This window comes from Oncorhynchus tshawytscha, linkage group LG09 (assembly GCF_018296145.1).
Source record: "Oncorhynchus tshawytscha isolate Ot180627B linkage group LG09, Otsh_v2.0, whole genome shotgun sequence".
Taxonomy (NCBI): Eukaryota; Metazoa; Chordata; class Actinopteri; order Salmoniformes; family Salmonidae; genus Oncorhynchus; species Oncorhynchus tshawytscha.
This window is the reverse complement of record NC_056437.1, coordinates 73,560,018-73,581,169: the sequence shown is the minus strand read 5'-3', so window position 1 is coordinate 73,581,169 and position 21,152 is coordinate 73,560,018. Positions and strand designations below refer to the sequence as shown.

The window sequence follows — 21,152 nt, the reverse complement described above, 5'->3', positions numbered from 1 at the left end:
GTTTTTACAATAAATAATCGATAATATTTCAACCGGACGGTAGCTTTTTCAATAGGAGAGAGAGAAAAAAGGTCTGCTCCACGCTTCTCGCGCATGCAAAAATCTAAGGACAACCAGCTATCCTACTGACGCGATGTGATCATTCTCGCTCATTTTTCAGAATAAAAGCCTGAAACTATGTCTAAAGACTGTTCACACCATGTGGAAGCCATAGGGAAAGGAATCTGGTTGATATCCCTTTAAATGGAGGGAAGGCATGCAATGGAACAATGGAACAATGGAGATTTCAGGAATAACAGCACTTCCTGGTTGGATTTTCCTTAGGTTTTCGCCTGCAATATCAGTTCTGTTATACTCACAGACAATATTACATACAGTTTTGGAAACTTTAGAGTGTTTTCTATCCTAATCTGCCAATTATATGCATATTCTAGCTTCTGGGCCTGAGAAATAGGCAGTTTCATTTGGGTATATTTTTCATCCAAACATCAAAATACTGCCCCCTAGTCTCAAGAGGTTTTAAGGGCTTCTAAGTAAGCATTTCACTGTAAGGTCTATCTGGAGGAATCTCATGCCTTCAGGGTATAAAAGCTGGGGATGTATATTGATTGGAGAATATGTATGACGTGTAATGTATGGGTACATTCTTATCGGTGTGTGTACCTGTCTGTGTGTGTGTGTGTGTGTGTGTGTGTGTGTGTGTGTGTGTGTGTGTGTGTGTGTGTGTGTGTGTGTGTGTGTGTGTGTGTGTGTGTGTGTGTGTGTGTGTGTGTGTGTGCGTGTGCACGTGTGTGTGCATGTGCGTGCCTGCGTGCATACCTGCATGTGTGTTTGCCTAGGACCTGGCAGAGAAGCACCAGAAGAGCCTGCAGCTACTGAGGAAGCAGCAGACCATTATCCTGGATGACGAGCTGATCCACTGGAAGAGACGGCAACAGCTGGCCGGCAACGGGGGTCCTCCAGAGGGGGGGCTGGACATCCTGCAGTCCTGGTGAGACCCTCTACCCCTAACAGAGATCACATATGTCTAGAATTGATCAAAGTGCAGGAGCCACCCAGTTACCAAGCTGACTATTGGATACTGCTGGGTTTATATGGGGTGTAGTTGGGAAGATGACTATAGTCTAGGTTGAGGATGACAAAGGTTAAGACAATGGGATTCTAATATACCATAACTCTTTGCAACAATGGGGATGAATTCAATGTATTTTAAAAATATATTTTATTTAATATCCAAAACATACAATATAGTAGCAGTGTAGCCGCTCAACAACTGCACCGCACCAGTCATCCAACACACTCCCATTCAGAGCGACACACAGAAGCATTCAGGGTCAACGCCCTGTCAACAGATCTCCCACCAGGCCAAACAAACAGGGACCTGAACCTTCCAAGATCCCCCCACAGTTCCCCAATAGCTGACGCTTAACCATCCGAGACCCATCCCACAGCCCCCGAATAAAACAAATTAAAAATACAATGAATTCCATTCCCCACCCCAATGAACCCCCCAAAGCACCAACAACCAACAAAATGAACTAAAGAGAATAAAGAGTAAGACAAAAGAAAACAGCAAACAACAATGCAACAATGCAACAAAAACAAAGGACATCAAGGACAACTAAAATCAGAACAGCAATGCCAACTGTATATGTTTGAGTGCATGTCTGGCACTATTACTTGTGTGTGTGTCTGTGTATGTGTATATTTGAATGAGTGTGTGTGTATATGCATATGTGTATATGCACATTCTACTCAACATTTATCTTTCAACTACGCTGTGATGTTTAACGTACAATTTCAATCTATCTAATCGAATATAGAATCCACAGATTGCAAGTTGAAGATAAATACTTTTACTAAGAGTATTAGAAATTGACTGCCCCGGTCTCTCCAGATCTCCTAACAGTACTATTTCTAGGGTCAATTTTAGATCAATGCTATGCATTTTCAGCCATTTCTGAACCTGAGACCAGAAACAGGCTACCTGAGGACAATACCAAAATAAATGGTCTGTTGATTCTGTATCCTCAACAAAATCTGCAGTGCTTCGATGATTTTATGCCCCAAATATTCAACATTTTGTTGGTGGCAAGAATTCTGTATAATAATTCAAGCTGAAAAGCACCAAGTCTTGAATCTTGCGTCATTTTATACAGTTGAAGTTGGAAGTTTACATACACCTTAGCCAAATACATTTAAACTTAGTTTTTCACAATTCCTGACATTTAAGCCGAGTAAAAATTCCCTGTGGTTAGGATCACCACTTTATTTTAAGAACGTGAAATGTCAGAATAATAGTAGAGAGAATGACTTATTTAAGCTTTTACTTCTTTCGTCACATTCCCAGTGGGTCAGAAGTTTACATACACTCAATTAGTATTTGGTAGCATTGCCTTTAAATTGTTTAACTTGGGTCAAACTTTTCAGATATCCTTCCACAAGCATCTCACAATAAGTTGGGTGAATTTTGGCCCATTCCTCCTGACAGAGCTGCTGTAACTGAGTCAGGTTTGTAGGCCTCCTTTGCTCGCACACGCTTTTTCAGTTCTGCCCACACATTTTCTATAGGATTGAGGTCAGGGCTTTGTGATGGCCACTCTAATACCTTGACTTTGTTGTCCTTAAGCCATTTTGCCACAACTTTGAAAGTATGCTTGGGGTCATTGTCCATTTGGAAGACCCATTTGCAACCAAGCTTTAACTTCCTGACTGATGTCTTGAGATGTTGCATCAATATATCCACACAATTTTCCCCCCTCATGATGCCATCTATTTTGTGAAGTGTACCAGTCCCTCCTGCAGCAAAGCACCACCCCAACATGATGCTGCCACCCCCGTGCTTCATGGTTGGGGTGGTGTTCTTCGGCTTGCAAGCCTCCCCCTTTTTCCACCAAACATGACAATGGTCATTATGGCCAAACAGTTCTATTTTTGTTTCATCAGACCAGAGGACATTTATCCAAAAAGTACAAACCGTTGTCTGGCTTTTTTATGGCGGTTTTGGAGCAGTGGCTTCTTCCTTGCTGAGCGGCCTTTCAGGTTATGTCGAAATAGGACTCGTTTTACTGTGGACATAGATACTTTTGTACCAGTCTCCTCCAGCATCTTCACAAGGTCCTTTGCTGTTGTTCTGGGATTGATTTACACTTTTCGCACCAAAGTACATTCATCTCTAGTAGACAGAACGCATCTCCTTCCTGAACAGTATGATGACTGCGTGGTCCCATGGTGTTAATACTTGCGTTCTATTGTTTGTACAGATGATTGTGGTACCTTCAGGTATTAGGAAATTGCTCCCAAGGATGAACCAGACTTTATTTAACCAGGCAAGTCAGTTAAGAACAAATTCTTATTTTCAATGACGGCCTAGGAACAGTGGGTTAACTGCCTGTTCAGGGGCAGAACGACAGATTTGTACCTTGTTGGCTCGGGGGTTTGAACTTGCAACCTTCCGGTTACTAGTCCAGCGCTCTAACCACTAGGCTACCCTGCCGCCCCTTATGCAGGTCAACAATTTATTTTCTGATGTCTTGGCTGATTTCTTTTGATTTTCCCATGATGTCAAGCAAAGAGGCACAGAGTGTGAAGGTAAGCCTTGAAATACATCCACAGGTACACCTCCAATTGACTCAAATGAGGTCAATTAGCCTAACAGAAGCTTCTAAAGCCATGACAACATTTTCTGGAATTTTCCAAGCCTTTAAAGGCACAGTCAACTTAGTGTATGTAAACTTCTGACCCACTGGAATTGTGATACAGTGAATTATAAGTGAAATAATCTGTCTGTAACCAATTGTTGGAAAAATGACTTGTGTCATGCACAAAGTTGATGTCCTAACCGACTTGCCAAAACTATAGTTTGTTAACAAGAAATTTGTGGAGTGGTTGAAAAACAAGTTTTAATGACTCCAACCTAAGTGTATGTAACCTTCTGACTTCAACTGTATATCAACTCATACACCCTGTACCTTGGAATCGATACATCAAAAATCTCTTCCCAAATATTTTGCCGTCTGTATAGCACAGTTGTCAACATCCTGGTCCTCAAATGAAACTGGTATACTTTCCTATTTATGCTATTTGTATTGCTCTGCCAATTTTGTCCTTTGTATTGGGCAGACAGACTAGTTCCCTACCTCCTCCAACTGCCACCTGCCTCCTCCATTTTTGTGGTAATGCTGTAATCAATTGGTTGTACTCTTGGATTGAGCAGACCTCAACTCCATGAAGGACATAACTCCACCATTTCAATGTACATTATCATTTAAGAACAAAATACCATTTTCCAACCTCTTTCCCATAAATACAGGTATTTTATCAACCAGCACATTTGAATTCAGACATCATTTTTATTGTAATATTTTTTTCTATCTTTTCAGGCGGAAAATTGAAATTGTAACCAGCTCTACAATGTATGTTTGAAAAAGAGAGATACTTTGAAAAAAGTATAATTTACAATTAATCTAAAATGATACATGGCAATCTGCACAAAGGCAAAAAAGGCCATTTTTAAACAATGGATGAGCTTTTCTTAGTAATCTGCGTGAGAACCATTTAGGGCTCAGGTAAAACTTTTGAATAAGTTAAGCTTTTAGAGAGAGGTTTAGTGCTTTTATATTTAATCATCTCAACCCACCTAATTCATATTCATTATATAGATAGGCACGCTTTATTTTATCTGGTTTAGCGTCGCAGATAAAGCTAAAAGTTTTTTGCTCATATGATTTGAAAAATTCATCATCAGGAGTAGGCAGCGTCATAAGTAAGTGAGTAAACTGAGATATGACTAAGAAGTTCATAACAATTTTCCCATAAATAGACAGGTATTTACCTTTCCATTGTTGCAGGATCTTGTCTATTTTTTACAAGTTTTCTATTGAAATTCATTGTGGAGAGCTTATTTATATATTTGGTGATATGAATACCAAGTATGTCTACTTCATCATCAGCCCATTCTATAGGCAAACTGCAGGGTAGTGTAAAAGTTATAATTTTTTAAAATCCAATGCATAATATTGTACACTTATCATAATTAGGTTTTAGTCCAGAGAGTAAAGAAAAGATATCTAGATCTTCAATGAGACATTGCAGGGATCTAACTTGTGGACTTAATTTAAAACTTGAGTCATCGGCATACATGGACACCTTCGTTTTTAAGCCTTGGATTTCTAATCCTCCAATGTTGTTATTGGATCTGATTTTAATAGCTAGCATTTTGATGGCCATAACGAATAGATATGGTGACAGAGGACACCCTTGTTTAACTCCTCTTGCCAATTCAAAACTCTCTGAGAAGTAGCCGTTATTTACTATTTTACACCTGGAGTTGCTATACATTACTTTTCCCTATTTTATAAGAGATACACCGGAATTGAAAAAATTCAGGCATTTATAAATCAAATCCCGTCTTACTTTATCAAATTCCTTTTCAAAATCCTCTATAAAGACCAGGCTTGGCTTCTTAGATGTTTCATGATGTTCTATTATTTCTAGTAGTTGTTGTATATTATCTCCAATGTATCAACAATGTAACAGCCTGTCTAATGAGGATGAACAATACCTGGTTAAACCCTTTTAATTAAGAGTGCTATGCATTTCGCTAGTATTTTTGCATCACAACATTGAAGTGTAAGAGGCCTCCAGTTTTTAATATACACTGGATCTTTATATTTGCCATCTGGGTCTTGTTTTAATAATAGAGAAATCAGGACTTCCTGCTGAGTACCTGACACACTACCACTTCTATAGGAGTAGTAAAAACAATCTAACAATGGAGCTTTTAGTACATCAAAAATATCTTGATATGCCTCTGCCGGTATGCCATCAAGCCCTGGGGTTTTCCAGACTGAAAGGATTTAATAGCCTCAAATAGTTATTTCTCTAATATTGCCTTCACACTGATTTTTCTGTACATTTGTTAATTTTCCATTTTTTATATTATTTGGAAAGAATTCCTTACCGTAATCTTCATTCAGTGGGAGAAGACGAGACAGAAAAGAGAACATCTGCCTAAAATATTTAGCTTCCTTTTTTAAAATATAATTTGGAGAATCATAAATGACTCCGTCTTCAGTAACACGTTTCTGCAAATAATTTTTGTTAGTGTTCCTGTATTGGAGATTCAGGAATAATTTTGTGCATTTTTCTCCATATTCCATCCAGTTTGCTTTATTTTTGTAATAGATTACATTTGATCGTTCTTGACTAAGTTCCTCAAGTTCTTTTTGTTTTTCCTCTAACTTATATGGTATCTCTGTAGTATCGTTTTTATTGCTCTCTACCTGTACTATTAGTTCATGGATTTCCCTTGTTAGTCTTGTCTCTTTTGCCAGAAACAGATTTTTTATTATTGATGAATATTGAGTTGAATGGCCTCTGAAGGTATATTTAAAGGTATCCGAAACAATAAGGGGATTTGCTGAACCTATATTATGCTGGAAATATTCAGTTATAAATTATTTTGTCTTAGTTAAAAATAAGTTGTCCTCCAGTAAACTTTGATTACATTTCCAATATCCCCGTCCAAGTGGAAATTCTATAAGAGTTATGCGAAGGCCAATTAAATTATGATCCAATCACATTCTGTCTCCTATTAAACCTTTTTTAACCTTTGATGCAAGAGAGAAAGAGACAAGGAAGTAGTCAGGACGACTAGCTTGATTAAGTCTCCTCCATGTATATCTCACTAGGTTGGGGTTTTTAGTCTCCAAATATCCACTATTTCTAATGTGTCCATAATATTTGTGATTTCCTTAAGGGCACGGTGATGATAGTTTGTAGAGTGATTTCCTTAAGGGCACGGTGATGATAGTTTGTAGAGTGATTTCCTTAAGGGCACGGTGATGATAGTTTGTAGAGTGATTTCCTTAAGGGCACGGTGATGATAGTTTGTAGAGTGATTTCCTTAAGGGCACGGTGATGATAGTTTGTAGAGTGATTCCTTAAGGGCACGGTGATGATAGTTTGTAGAGTGATTTCCTTAAGGGCACGGTGATGATAGTTTGTAGAGTGATTTCCTTAAGGGCACGGTGATGATAGTTTGTAGAGTGATTTCCTTAAGGGCACGGTGATGATAGTTTGTAGAGTGATTTCCTTAAGGGCACGGTGATGATAGTTTGTAGAGTGATTTCCTTAAGGGCACGGTGATGATAGTTTGTAGAGTGATTTCCTTTACGGTCCATTGAGGTACTTAACAGTTTGTTATAGTCTCCTATCATAATGATTTCATCATTTGTTGCCTCTAAGTTCAATAAATTGGTATAAATATTTTCGAAGAAGTATGGATCATCCTGATTTGGACCATATGGATTAATGAGCCAAATCTCTTTTTTGTCCACATTCATATTAAAAAAGATCCACCTTCCTTGCGAATCATTCCTGACTGTTTACACATTCAGATCTACATTGTTGTTAATTAATATCATCTCACCTTTTGAGTTCCTTTTGTCCAAGACAGAAAATTATTTCACCACCCCATTCCCTTTTCCACGCAACTTCATCTAAGGATGTAGAGTGAGTTTCCTGTAAACAGTATATGTTATATTCCTTTTCTTTTAGCCACGTAAAGACTGATCTTCTTTTTTTATAATCTGCTAAACCATTACAATTATCACTGGCAATACTTATTTCACCCCTTACCATAACTAGATACTATTCTCAGTCTAAATTGACCATAATTTGTACTTATAAAGTTACTGCCGTCAGAGGTATTATGACAGTAAAAATTCGAGCTTTCAAATGTCTGATATGTATAATTCAAGAAATACGTTCAAGCATATTTGTTTTTATTCCCAATGCCACAGATGTTAGAAAATTGAGACAAGATATTATGTGTGTAGTAAATCTGAGTAGGTTGATGTGTATGACATTGGATGTGATTTAGTGAGTGTGTACGATGTCTGTATAAGAGTAAGACTACAATGTGTGCTGTCCATATAAATAATAACATGTAGTGTGTATAGCCTTAATGTTCATGATGATAATAGTAATCAATATCGTATCACCATCATAGTTGCCTCATAATTACCTTTAACATCATTGAAAAACACATCCCAGCATTTCCATAGCAATTGACGTTTCACATGATCATGGAAGAGACCTTGCATTACTCTAGAGACGGCTTCACTACAGTACAAATGTATTCTGTACAATATGTTATTATTCCCCAATGCCCCTATTCTGATATCTTCCCCCTTGCTTGTTGAAAACATATATAAACATGTAGACAGACATAAAAAGATAGACAAACAAGAAACATATGAATATGAACAAATGATTGTTAGCTATACAGAAAGTTTGCCATTAAAGCGGAAAATAAACACAATCGTTGTGAATTTCAGCAAACTACTTAGCAAACACTTAGAATGACTGTTTTCCTGTCATTCTATTCATTTTTTTTAAATCACATGATCTACAACCACTTTATTACTTGATTTTCTGAACGCTGGTCATGTTTTCAATGCTAATCCTATAGAATCAGCAACGGTCCAATGAATGTGTTTATTTGTGAACGCTCCAGCATGGAATTATTACCTTGTCTTAAACTGTATATTTTGAACTACACTGTAGTCTGTCTGGTTGTCTGAGCTTGTAAGAATCTGAACTTTGAGTTGTGTGATCTTAATTTGCCCATTTTGAGAACCTTATTTTGTGTGTGTGTGTGTGTGTGTGTGTGTGTGTGATTCAGGTGTGAGAAGTTGGCAGAGACGATCTGGCAGAACAGGCAGCAGATCAGGAGAGCAGAACACCTGAGACAACAGCTTCCCATCCCCGGCCCCATCGAGGAGCTACTGAACGACCTCAACAGCACCATCACAGACATCATCTCAGCACTGGTCACCAGGTGTGTGTGTACCTGCGTGCGTTTGTGTGTGTGTGTGTGTAAAGTTGTTGTTATTGTTCAGTATCAAAGTGCAAGGAGAATAGGTTGTAGTGTGTTGAATTGTGTGCAAGTGGCTTTGAGCTGGATGTGGGTGTGTGTAAATGTGAACTTCTTATAGACACACTAATCTTCAGTATATATGCTACTCTACAGTCATGTTTACACCCCCCCATCTCCTCTGATGGGACTGAATGGAGAACATACTACACTCAATGTGAACCCTTATACAAACCCTATCCTACTGACACAACCCCTGACTCCTTATGTGGCCAATAGAGCGTGAGATTACATTTATTACCAGAATTACATTAGAAATGACTCAGCACCGCACATCGCGGGAGCCTGGTTATGTGACTCTGTGGAGCAGCAAAGCGTATGTGTGTGTTTGACTCTGTGCTGAGCCCAAGCTGGGTTGTTCTGGGGCAGGGGGAGCAAGCTGCTGATAGTTCCTCCAGCAGCCCAGCCCAGCTCTGCTCCCAACCCCTGCTGAACCTGCCAATGAACACACAAACACAACCCCAGTCAGCCTGCATTAACCCTCAACGCTACAAGGAGGGAGAGATGGAGCGAGGAGAGAGGGAGGCCTCCAATAGATCCGAGAGGAGAAAGAAAACAGGAGGGAGAGTGAACGGTTTAGAAAAGGAGAGGAAGATAATGTACGAGGAAGAGGAGGAGTGAACCGTTTCGAGGACATTAAGTGAAAGAAAGAAGGGGGATACAAAAGAGGGTCGATACCAGAGCTAAAGAGACAAAAAGTGTTTTAGACTAGAGATGAAGAGTCTACAATGATGGGGAGATGGGGAGAAAGGCTAACAGGCTCAGAAAGTTAGCTTGAGTTCCATGGTAGAGTGTTGTAGCCCTGGGGGCACTGTCTGTCAGCCCGTATCAGTCCGCCAGCCTCACTGACTGGATCAGGAAGTCTTCTGACTGCTCCCAGAACCCTCTGCTCTCTCCTTATTCCAGCTGTGGTCCCCACAGAGACCCAAAATGCACTGAGAAGCTGTATCATTGTCAGAACGATGTCCGTTCGGCCACATACAGGGGAGCGTTGAGAGAGTAAAAACACTACTTTTAAAGTCCATACTACTGCACTGGTGATTCCTCTCCTCTTAATTCTCTCTTTCCTGCTCTCCAGTGAAACCACACCCACTTCCTCTCTACTGTTCCCCCTAAACCTCCAGCAGGCGCCTGGGAGGGAGGCTAGGGGGGAGGGAGGGTATCTCATCACTGCCTGCTCATATTGAGTACGGTCAGCCAAGCCTAAAACACAAACGGCGTGCTCTACTAAAAAGCCCTCCGTGCCTGAATGAATGAGCATCACGCTGCCTGTGTGTGTGTAGCGTTTGTCTGTCTGTGCGTGTTTATGTGTGGGAGCATGGAGAGCTGACAGCTTGCATACTGTGTAACTTTCAAAAGCAGGTCAAATAGACGTAATAGGCAGTAGTGTGTGATGAGCAGAAATCCCTGTGGTGAAATGTTGGTTAAAGGGATACTGCTAAATGTTTTCAGTCAAGCCCTTTTTCTACTAACCAAGAGTCAGATGAACTCATGTATACTATTTGTATAACTCTGTGTGCAGTTTGAAGGAAGTTGAAGTTAGTTTCTGGAGCCATTGTAAACTTGCATGCAGTTGTTCCTGTAGACTTACTGTCATTGGGCTAACGCTAGTTAGCAATTGCTCCAGAATCTACCTTCAACTTCCTTCAAACTGCATGCAAAGACAAACAAATGGTATACATGAGTTCATCTGACTCTGGGTAAGCTAAAATGTTGCACTATCCCTTTAAAGCAACCCGCTACACTAGAGTCCTCTGACTCTAATCTGTTTGTCCTACCCCTGTCTGTCTGTCTGTCTGTCTGTCTGTCTGTCTGTCTGTCTGTCTGTCTGTCTGTCTGTCTGTCTGTCTGTCTGTCTGTCTGTCTGTCTGTCTGTCTGTCTGTCTGTCTGTCTGTCTGTCTGTCTGTCTGTCTCTCTCTCTCTCTCTCTCTCTCTCTCTCTCTCTCTCTCTCTCTCTCTCTCCAACCAACTCTCCCTCCAGCACCTTTATCATAGAGAAGCAGCCTCCCCAGGTGCTGAAAACCCAGACCAAGTTTGTTGCCACAGTGCGTCTCCTAGTGGGCGGGAAGCTCAATGTGCACATGAACCCCCCGCAGGTCAAGGCCACCATCATCAGTGAACAGCAGGCGAAGGCCTTGCTCAAGAACGAGAACACCAGGAAGTAAGTTACAGCATAGAGCCCCCTCATCACTGATATCTACTGCCTCAGTGGAATCTATGGAGCAAGTGGAGATTCCACATTTAGATGATACTTTTGTTCGTGCCACATCCCACGTTTCACACACCTAATAGATCCCTAAAGTAGTTTGTGTATAAATGTTATCTTCCTTCCTAGTACTAAAAGAATAGCCGTGTTAGCCTATCCCTAGCCCAAGGGCAAATTTGGGTAGCATATTGCAAGATTGTCAGCGTTGGCATCCTGAAAAAAACTTGCCTCACATAAATTGAAATGAGTCATTCCCCTTCATGTTCTGTGAAAGTTTCATGACTCTATGATTAATACATCTGCTGAAGCATCTACCTCTCCTCTTCCTCCTCCTTCTCCTCCTCCCTCTTCCTTCCCCCTCTCCCAGTGACAGCAGTGGAGAGATCCTTAACAACAACTGTGTGATGGAGTACCACCAGGCCACAGGAACACTCAGCGCCAACTTCAGGAACATGGTGAGGATGGATGGGACCAGGGAGTCTCATTCTGTAATACCACACCTCAAGAAGATTCTCTTCAGAGACAAACCCCAGCTAAACTGGAATCCAAGAGGCTTTTGGAGATTCTGCATTCTCATTCTATGTTCATACTCATACAGATCGCATGTTACTCAGCCCACATGCTGTTTAGAGTTCCCTATAGGGTCCTCCATGGATCATTTACATGTAAACTCTGGCTTAAATGGGTACTTTTGGATTTTGGATACCATTTGTGGATACCATTTTTATGTCTCTATTTCCAGAATGAAGTTAAAGGCAGAATGCTAGTAAATGTGAATTGGCTTGTGAAAATTACCTCTTAACTTCCTTCATACAGTACACAGGGACATAAAAATGGTACCCATGAGTTCATCTGACTCTGCAGAAGTAGACAAAGGGCCTCATTGCCAAAATCCCAAAGTATCCCTTTAAATCTGCTCCTAGAATGAAAGGGAATCATGTATATGTGTGATCAGAGAACAGCTCCTCAAAGTGAAGTCTAGAAGATGTTTGTGTGCTGTGGTGCTGTCCTCTCCTCAACCCTCATGATCCTCCTCTCTGACCAAGCCTCCTCTTTCATGTAGTCTTTGAAGAGGATCAAGCGCTCGGACCGGCGAGGGGCGGAGTCTGTGACAGAGGAGAAGTTTACCATTCTGTTTGAGTCTCAGTTCAGCGTCGGGGGTAATGAGCTGGTCTTTCAGGTTAAGGTAAGAACTGATAACCTGGTCCCAGATCTGTTTGTGTTGTTTTGCCAACTCTTATCAATACTGCACACACAGGCTTAAGAAGAGATGAGCAGAGTGGTGGACTAGCCCAAGGTGAGCTGTTGACTCTAGTCTAACCCAGCAGCCTTTCTTTCTTTCTGGTCCTGATGAGAGGAAAAACTGTCGGGGGAGTTTTCTCTTCTCCACTGTTCAACCAATCCGGTAAATGTGGAGGAGGAGTTAAGACTGAGTGTCTCCTTGTTAACGTCCGAAAAAGGAAGTCACGTCACAGGCTCTCTTTCCATTTCCCATGAAAACCAGATGCATCCAGTTGTCGTCGACGCGCAGAGGGAGGCTCAGTCAATACACCATGTTCCTTACCCTGCCTCTTCAGTGACCATATTAGAAGTAGTAATCATTGTTAAAGCTATGTCACACAAGAAAAATGACCTTCACATTGTCAATGGTACAGGAAACATATATGCTCCCCTACTCCCATAACACATTTGTTCATGTATTTCTCAGAATTATATGGATTGTTTGGTTGGAACACAAAGAGCTGTACAGTAGGTTAAAGTGGAAACCTGTTTTACATGAGTTGCCTTATATATACTGTGTTTGATACACATCGTTGTGTTTGTAATGACCCTGACCTTTTTCTTCCCTCTCTCTCTCTCTGTCAGACGTTATCACTTCCTGTGGTGGTGATCGTCCACGGTAGCCAAGACAATAACGCCACGGCAACAGTGCTGTGGGACAACGCTTTTGCCGAACCCGTAAGTTCAGTGTGATCATCGTGTTGTGTGTATGTGTGTGTGTGTGATGCTGTCTTTAACACTTTACATTGTTTGGTTTTTCTCTTGATGGACGCTCTAGCGTTGCCCTTGTTTAGGGGCCTTAACCCTCTCTCCTCTCCTCCTCCCTAGGGTCGGGTGCCCTTCATAGTGCCTGACAAGGTGCTGTGGCCCCAGCTGTGTGAGGCCCTCAACATGAAGTACAAGGCAGAGGTGCAGAGTAACCGTGGCCTCTCAGAGGAAAACCTGGTCTTCCTGGCCCAGAAAGCCTTCAGTAGCTCCAGCATCAACCCTGACGACTACCGCGGCATGACCATGACCTGGTCCCAGTTCAACAGGGTAAGACCAGGGTGGGCCTCAAATGGCACCATATTTCCTATGTGGTGCACTACTTTTGACCAGGGCCCATCTTTTGACAAGAACCCTATGGGCACTGATCAAAAGTAGTGCACTTTGTAGTGAGTAGGGTGCCATCTGGGACACAGCCCATGACTACTGACCAGTGGACTACAAGACCTGACCTCTGCATTAGGAACAAGTTGTTGCAGAGGGGTGATATCATCTATTTGATGCTCAGATGGAATCGATTGTAGAGTTTTTACCATGCCTGGTTTGTGTATATTTTATTTAGATGTGAGTATGTGCCACTGCAGGCACAGTTTACCTCGATGGTGTTCCTTCCCGTGTTCAGAGTAATGATTCCACTATATCTGCATTGGGGGCAGCAGGTAGCCTAGTAGTTAGAGCATTGGGCCAGTAACCTGAAGGTTGCTAGATCGAATCCCCGAGCTGACAATAATTTGTTCTTAACTGACTTGCCTAGTTAAATAAAGGTTAAATTAACAATAAATTAAAATCTGCTCTCCTCGGGCTGAGCGAGTCTCTAATGTGTTTATCTCTAAGGCTGCGTCCCTAATGGTAGCATAGGGCCCTGGTCAAAGGTAGTGCACTAGGTGGGGAATAAGGTGCCATTTAGTTTGATGAGCTCTAGTCGGCTGGCCGTGAGGTCCTCAGGTCTGGTTAATGGGCCTGTTTGTCAAGACAGGAAGGGCTAATTCAGCCCCAGGCCTCATTGGCTCCCTCTAACCAGCCACTGATGACAGAGAGCACACTCACATTCAGACCTCATTCACCACAGAGCATCAGCCTCATTAGAGAGAGAGGGGGCCTAGAAACAGGAGCTGGAACATGCACCTCAGAGCTGATACACACACGCATACTTACCCCCCCACCCACATACACACACGCACATACACACCAACACAATAACCCAGTGTACTTTGCATTGCTGCAACAGTCATACTGATCTGAACTGGATGTATAGATGTAAGGGGGTCAGCTGAAATCTCTCACTGACTGACTGTCTATTAGAATTGCTGCTCTACACTAAATCAAATCAAATTTATTTATAAAGCCCTTTTTACATCAGCTGATATCAGAAACCCAGCCTAAAACTCCAAACAGCAAGCAATGCAGGTGTAGAAGCACGGTGGCTAGGAAAAACTCCCTAGAAAGGCCAGAACCTAGGAAGAAACCTAGAGAGGAACCAGGTTATGAGGGGTGGCTAGGAAAAACTCCCTAGAAAAGACAGAACCTAGGGAGAAGCCTCGAGAGGAACCAGGCTATGAGGGGTGGCCAGTCCTCTTCTGGCTGTGCCGGGTAGAGATTATAACAGAACATGGCCAAGATGTTCAAATGTTCATAGATGACCAGCAGAGTCAAATAATAATAATCACAGTGGATGTCGAGGGTGCAACAGGTCAGCACCTCAGGAGTAAATGTCAGTTGGCTTTTCATTCAGAGTATCTCTACCGCTCCTGCTGTCTCTAGAGAAGTGAAAACAGCAGGTCTGGGACAGGTAGCACGTCTGGTGAACAGGTTAAGGTTCCATAACCACAGGCAGAACAGTTGAAACTGGAGTTACTCTGTATGTGTGAGGAGAGGTTAGTGCGATTAAAGACAGACAACAAATTGTTTATCGACTGTATCAAACCCAATGTCCCAATCCCTCTAACCTACAGGAGAGTCTGCCTGGCAGGAATTTCACATTCTGGCAGTGGTTTGATGGGGTCATGGAACTCACAAAAAAACATCTCAAACCACACTGGAATGATGGGTAAGAATATTTGTTTTAAATGTTTATATTCCTAAAATTCCTACTCCAGAATAACCTGTGGAAATGAGGTTTGACTTGGATTGTGGGTTAGTGTAACATGAGATGCCTGCAGCGTGCACACACTGCCCAAGTAGACAGGAAAATGGACAGAGAAAATGGCTTAACTAAGCTAAAGGCCTCTTTTTGTTGTCGTTTGAATGGCAGCTGTAATGTGCTTTCTTTAGTGAGTCTACTTGATAGAGTGCACTTGGTGTTTTTCCCTCTTAAGCCCCCCTGCTGTTGCAGCCTCACATTTTGATTGCTTTTTTAATCTCAGCAAGCCTCTACCAAAAGGCCCTCCCCACAATGGACACTGCTTTACCATAGCAACCACAGAGATATTTATCCCTACCTGCAATAGGTCAAGAGGATAAAATTATTGTAGGGGAAGGGGGCGGCATGACAATGTATGTAACAATGTATCTTTGTCTATCTCTGTCCTTATGTCCTCCTCCTGTCCTCCCCATGTCCTCCTCATGTCCTCCTCCTGTCCTCCTTCTGTCCTCCTCATGTCCTCCTCATATCCTCCTTATACCCTCCTCCTGTCCTCCCCATGTCCTCCAAATCAAATCAAATCAAATTTTATTTGTCACATACACATGGTCCTCCTGTCCTCCCCATGTCCTCCTCATGTCCTCCTCATATCCTCCTTATGCCCTCCTCCTGTCCTCCTCATGTTCTCCTCAGGTCCTCCTCATATCCTCCTTAGACCCTCCTCCTGTCCTCCTCATGTTCTCCTCATGTCCTCCTCATGTCCTCCTCATGCCCTCCTCCTGTCCTCCTCATGTCCTCCTCATATCCTCTTCATGCCCTCCTCATGTCCTACTTATGCCATCCTCCTGACCTCCTCCTGGGCTTTTTATTCTCTGTACATTTGTCTGTCTGTGTTTTCCTTCTCTCCATATCTCTCTCTTGATGTCTCTCTCCTTCTCTCTCTCTCTCTAATACATTTGTCAAGCACTCAGAGAGTATGAGAGTGAGATTAGTTCTCTATGTGACTCTCTCTCTGTCTCTCTCTCTCTCTCTCTCTCTCTCTCTCTCTCTCTCTCTCTCTCTCTCTCTTCCTTCCTCCGTTCTCTATGTACAGGGCGATCCTGGGATTTGTGAACAAGCAGCAGGCCCAGGACATGTTGATGTCCAAACCCAATGGGACCTTCCTGCTCCGCTTCAGCGACTCTGAGATCGGAGGGATCACTATCGCCTGGGTGGCTGAGAATCCCAACAAACCAGGTACTGACAATCAACCAGTCAAGTGATCAATCAATTCATTATTTTGTCAGTTAGTCAATTAGTCAACAAATTCATCTTTGACGGAGAAGGTCTATAAAAATAGCCAAGTGGAACTATAACAAGTGTGTCTATGTTTCCAGGGGAGAGGATGGTGTGGAACCTCATGCCCTACACAGCCAAAGACTTCTCCATCCGCTCTCTGGCTGACCGCATCAGTGACCTCAACCACCTCCTGTTTCTCTACCCAGACAGACCCAAGGATGAGGTCTTCTCCAAATACTACACGCCACCCCTGTGTATGTACCTCACCTCTATTCATCTCTATAAAAATAAATGATGACATATAATTATACTGTAGTGTCTATTCTCTATATCTGTTGCAATTTGGTCAGATAGAGGCTTATAACAGCCACACTGAGGAACCTGTGAATGTGGACCATATCTACAGTCTGAACAAAGCGATTCTCCCTGTCTCTCTTTCCCTTGCCATTCTCTCTTACAGCCAAAGCAGTGGATGGATACGTGAAACCGCAGATCAAACAAGTGGTACCAGAGTAAGTCTCGCGCTCTCTCTCTCTGTGGCGATAGGGCTGATTTAATCACCTAACAATGTGGCCTGAATGCAGATCAACCATTAGGTCTTCACTCCAGATGGAGGAACCAATTAGAGCCCAGCATCCACGGGCCTGAGGGCGCCTCTGTCCCTCTCATCACTGCACTTAGTAATGTCAGTCTGGGTAATGAGTTAGCAGGGTCCCTATTGTTACCAAGGGTCTGTGGGCCTCTCAGTGGGAGGACTCCAGGTGCTGCTGCCCAGCACCCTGCCTAACCTGATCCTGCTGCTCGAAGGGACTGGTAATTAATGAAGCAGAGGAGGAGCAGGAGGAGGGGGTGGTGGTGAGGGATGTTGATGAAGGTTGCCGTGGTAACCGACAAAGCTGGCGTTCGGAATGACTTTCTCTGACTCGTGCGTGTGTGTCTGTATGTCTGTTTGTCTGGACCTGCAGGTTCACCACGACCAATCCTGACCCAGCAGCAAACCCCACCTACATGGATCACGGAGCCTCCCCTGTTGTCAGTCACCCTCCAAACTACGGCATATACCCGCCTATGTGAGTATAGATTACATATGTATGCGTGCATGTGTGAGTGTGAGGTGTGCGTGTCTGATACCCTGTGCTACTAACTGGTTCCTGTGTTTTTTGTGAGGTGTGTGTCTGATACCCTGTGTTACTAACTGGTTCCTGTGTTGTGAGGTGTGTGTCTGATACCCTGTGTTACTAACTGGTCCCTGTGTTGTGAGGTGTGTGTCTGATACCCTGTGTTACTAACTGGTTCCTGTGTTGTGGCAGGAGGTGTGTGTCTGATGGCCTGTGTTACTAACTGGTTCCTGTGTTTTTTGTGAGGTGTGTGTCTGATACCCTGTGCTACTAACTGGTTCCTGTGTTGTGAGGAGGTGTGTGTCTGATAACTGGTTCCCTGTGTTACTAACTGGTTCCCTGTGTTGTGAGGTGTGTGTCTGATACCCTGTGTTACTAACTGGTTCCTGTGTTTTTTGTGAGGTGTGTGTCTGATACCCTGTGTTACTAACTGGTTCCTGTGTTGTGAGGTGTGTGTCTGATACCCTGTGTTACTAACTGGTTCCTGTGTTTTTTGTGAGGTGTGTGTCTGATACCCTGTGTTACTAACTGGTTCCTGTGTTGTGAGGTGTGTGTCTGATACCCTGTGTTACTAACTGGTTCCTGTGTTACTTTTTGTGTTGTGAGGTGTGTGTCTGATACCCTGTGTTACTAACTGGTTCCTGTGTTGTGGCAGGAGGTGTGTGTCTGATACCCTGTGTTACTAACTGGTTCCTGTGTTTTTGTGAGGTGTGTGTCTGATACCCTGTGTTACTAACTGGTTCCTGTGTTGTGGCAGGAGGTGTGTGTCTGATGGCCTGTGTTACTAACTGGTCCCTGTGTTGTGAGGCGTGTGTCTGATACCCTGTGTTACTAACTGGTTCCTGTGTTGTGAGGTGTGTGTCTGATACCCTGTGTTACTAACTGGTTCCTGTGTTGTGAGGTGTGTGTGTCTGATACCCTGTGTTACTAACTGGTTCCTGTGTTGTGAGGTGTTTGTGTCTGATACCCTGTGTTACTAACTGGTTCCTGTGTTGTGAGGTGTGTGTCTGATACCCTGTGTTACTAACTGGTTCCTGTGTTGTGAGGTGTTTGTGTCTGATACCCTGTGTTACTAACTGGTTCCTGTGTTGTGAGGTGTGCCTCTGATACCCTGTGTTACTAACTGGTTCCTGTGTTGTGGCAGGAGGTGTGTGTCTCTGATACCCTGTGTTACTAACTGGTTCCTGTGTTGTGAGGTGTTTGTGTCTGATACCCTGTGTTACTAACTGGTTCCTGTGTTGTGAGGTGTGTGTCTGATACCCTGTGTTACTAACTGGTCCCTGTGTTACTAACTGGTTCCTGTGTTGTGAGGTGTTTGTGTCTGATACCCTGTGTTACTAACTGGTTCCTGTGTTGTGAGGTGTGTGTCTCTGATACCCTGTGTTACTAACTGGTTCCTGTGTTGTGAGGTGTGTGTCTGATACCCTGTGTTACTAACTGGTTCCTGTGTTGTGAGGTGTGTCTCTGATACCCTGTGTTACTAACTGGTCCCTGTGTTACTAACTGGTTCCTGTGTTGTGAGGTTTGTGTCTGATACCCTGTGTTACTAACTGGTTCCTGTGTTGTGAGGTGTTTGTGTCTGATACCCTGTGTTACTAACTGGTTCCTGTGTTACTAACTGGTTCCTGTGTTGTGAGGTGTGTCTCTGATACCCTGTGTTACTAACTGGTCCCTGTGTTACTAACTGGTCCCTGTGTTACTAACTGGTTCCTGTGTTGTGAGGTGTTTGTGTCTGATACCCTGTGTTACTAACTGGTTCCTGTGTTGTGAGGTGTGTCTCTGATACCCTGTGTACTAACTGGTCCCTGTGTTACTAACTGGTTCCTGTGTTGTGAGGTGTGTCTCTGATACCCTGTGTTACTAACTGGTCCCTGTGTTACTAACTGGTTCCTGTGTTGTGAGGTGTTTGTGTCTGATACCCTGTGTTACTAACTGGTTCCTGTGTTGTGAGGTGTTTGTGTCTGATACGCTGTGTTACTAACTGGTTCCTGTGTTGTGAGGTGTTTGTGTGTGATACCCTGTGTTACTAACTGGTTCCTGTGTTGTGAGGTGTTTGTGTCTGATACCCTGTGTTACTAACTGGTTCCTGTGTTGTGAGGTGTTTGTGTCTGATACCCTGTGTTACTAACTGGTTCCTGTGTTGTGAGGTGTTTGTGTCTGATACCCTGTGTTACTAACTGGTTCCTGTGTTGTGAGGTGTTTGTGTCTGATACCCTGTGTTACTAACTGGTTCCTGTGTTGTGAGGTGTTTGTGTCTGATACCCTGTGTTACTAACTGGTTCCTGTGTTGTGACAGGAGTGACTCCATGTTAGATGCAGACGGTGACTTTGACCTGGATGACACCATGGACGTGGCGCGACACGTTGAGGAGCTGCTGCGGCGACCGATGGAGAGCCAATGGAGCGGCCAGCAGTCGTGACCCTCAATCTCTGACCCCTGACACCAACAAAAGAACCCCGCACCTTTTGACATTTCTGATGGTTTAATTCCATTCCTTTCCTCCTGTTTTATTTCAGATAGCTATAATGTGAAATGTTAATAATGTTTGTGAATCTTTTTTTCTTTTTTTCTTCTCAGCAAGCGAACTGCATGTCAGTGACCTTTTTTCAGTTTGTCTCGGTGCGTATCTGTGAAACAGACTAGGTATAAATGCAAAAAAGACGATGTTACAGTATTGTATAAAAAAAAAATCATTCAATACACGTATGTATTTTCATTTGGTCATAATTGTAACACAGATTTTTGAAGAGCTCCACAACCGGTATGAAGTCATTTAAGCAGTTTGTTTAAATGTTTTTGTTTTTGTTTGGTTCTTTTATTATTGTAAATGGTTTATCAACAGAGTTTTTTAATTCAATCCGCCCTCTGCCAAAAAAGAGAAAAACTTAAATGAAGAATTTGTTGTTGTTATTGACAACATCATCGGATTTGTTGCTAAGGGAAGTTTCAATTAGTAGTATAATAATTCTGAATCTTTACACACTAAACTCCAAGCAGAATGGCTCTCATTTCATTCTCAGAGCACACCGAGTATCTATGTCACACACACACACACGCACGCACACAAGGATGCATCACACACACACGCACATACAGTGCCTTGCGAAAGTATTCGGCCCCCTTGAACTTTGCAAACTTTTGCCACATTTCAGGCTTCAAACATAAAGATATAAAACTGTATTTTTTTGTGAAGATTCAACAACAAGTGGGACACAATCATGAAGTTCGACATTTGTTGGATATTTCAAACGTTTTTAACAAATCAAAAACTGAAAAACCCTGTGTTATTCAACTGGTTCCTTTGTAGCTCCAGGTTTTGCTGTCTGATTACAGCTGTAAGTTACTAACTGGTATTCCTGTGTTTTGCACATCGAGAGACTGTTTTTTTCCCATTACCCTTGTTACAGCTGAGTTCCTGAGGTTGGATGGAGGCATTTGTGAACTGCAGTTTTCAGTTCTTTACTAGACTGGTTCCTGTGTT

The 21,152-nt window shown here is 42.7% G+C and overlaps 1 protein-coding gene across 4 annotated transcripts in view; it reads left to right on the top strand.

Moving 5' to 3' along the window:
- The window catches only part of LOC112258659 (signal transducer and activator of transcription 5B-like), an 84,431-nt gene extending 64,061 nt beyond the window's left edge, over positions 1-20,370 (top strand). For all 4 annotated transcript variants that reach the window (XM_042327394.1, XM_042327395.1, XM_042327396.1 and 1 more), the window contains 13 exons: positions 840-991; positions 8,690-8,845; positions 10,924-11,103; positions 11,516-11,603; positions 12,212-12,334; positions 13,015-13,107; positions 13,258-13,464; positions 15,147-15,241; positions 16,368-16,510; positions 16,651-16,806; positions 17,013-17,064; positions 17,518-17,622; positions 19,967-20,370. In XM_042327394.1, coding sequence (XP_042183328.1) covers positions 840-991; positions 8,690-8,845; positions 10,924-11,103; positions 11,516-11,603; positions 12,212-12,334; positions 13,015-13,107; positions 13,258-13,464; positions 15,147-15,241; positions 16,368-16,510; positions 16,651-16,806; positions 17,013-17,064; positions 17,518-17,622; positions 19,967-20,090 — 1,674 coding nt within the window. In that variant the 3' untranslated portion in view covers positions 20,091-20,370. The remainder of the gene's footprint in view (positions 1-839; positions 992-8,689; positions 8,846-10,923; positions 11,104-11,515; positions 11,604-12,211; positions 12,335-13,014; positions 13,108-13,257; positions 13,465-15,146; positions 15,242-16,367; positions 16,511-16,650; positions 16,807-17,012; positions 17,065-17,517; positions 17,623-19,966) is intronic.
- Positions 20,371-21,152: the final 782 nt, after the last annotated feature.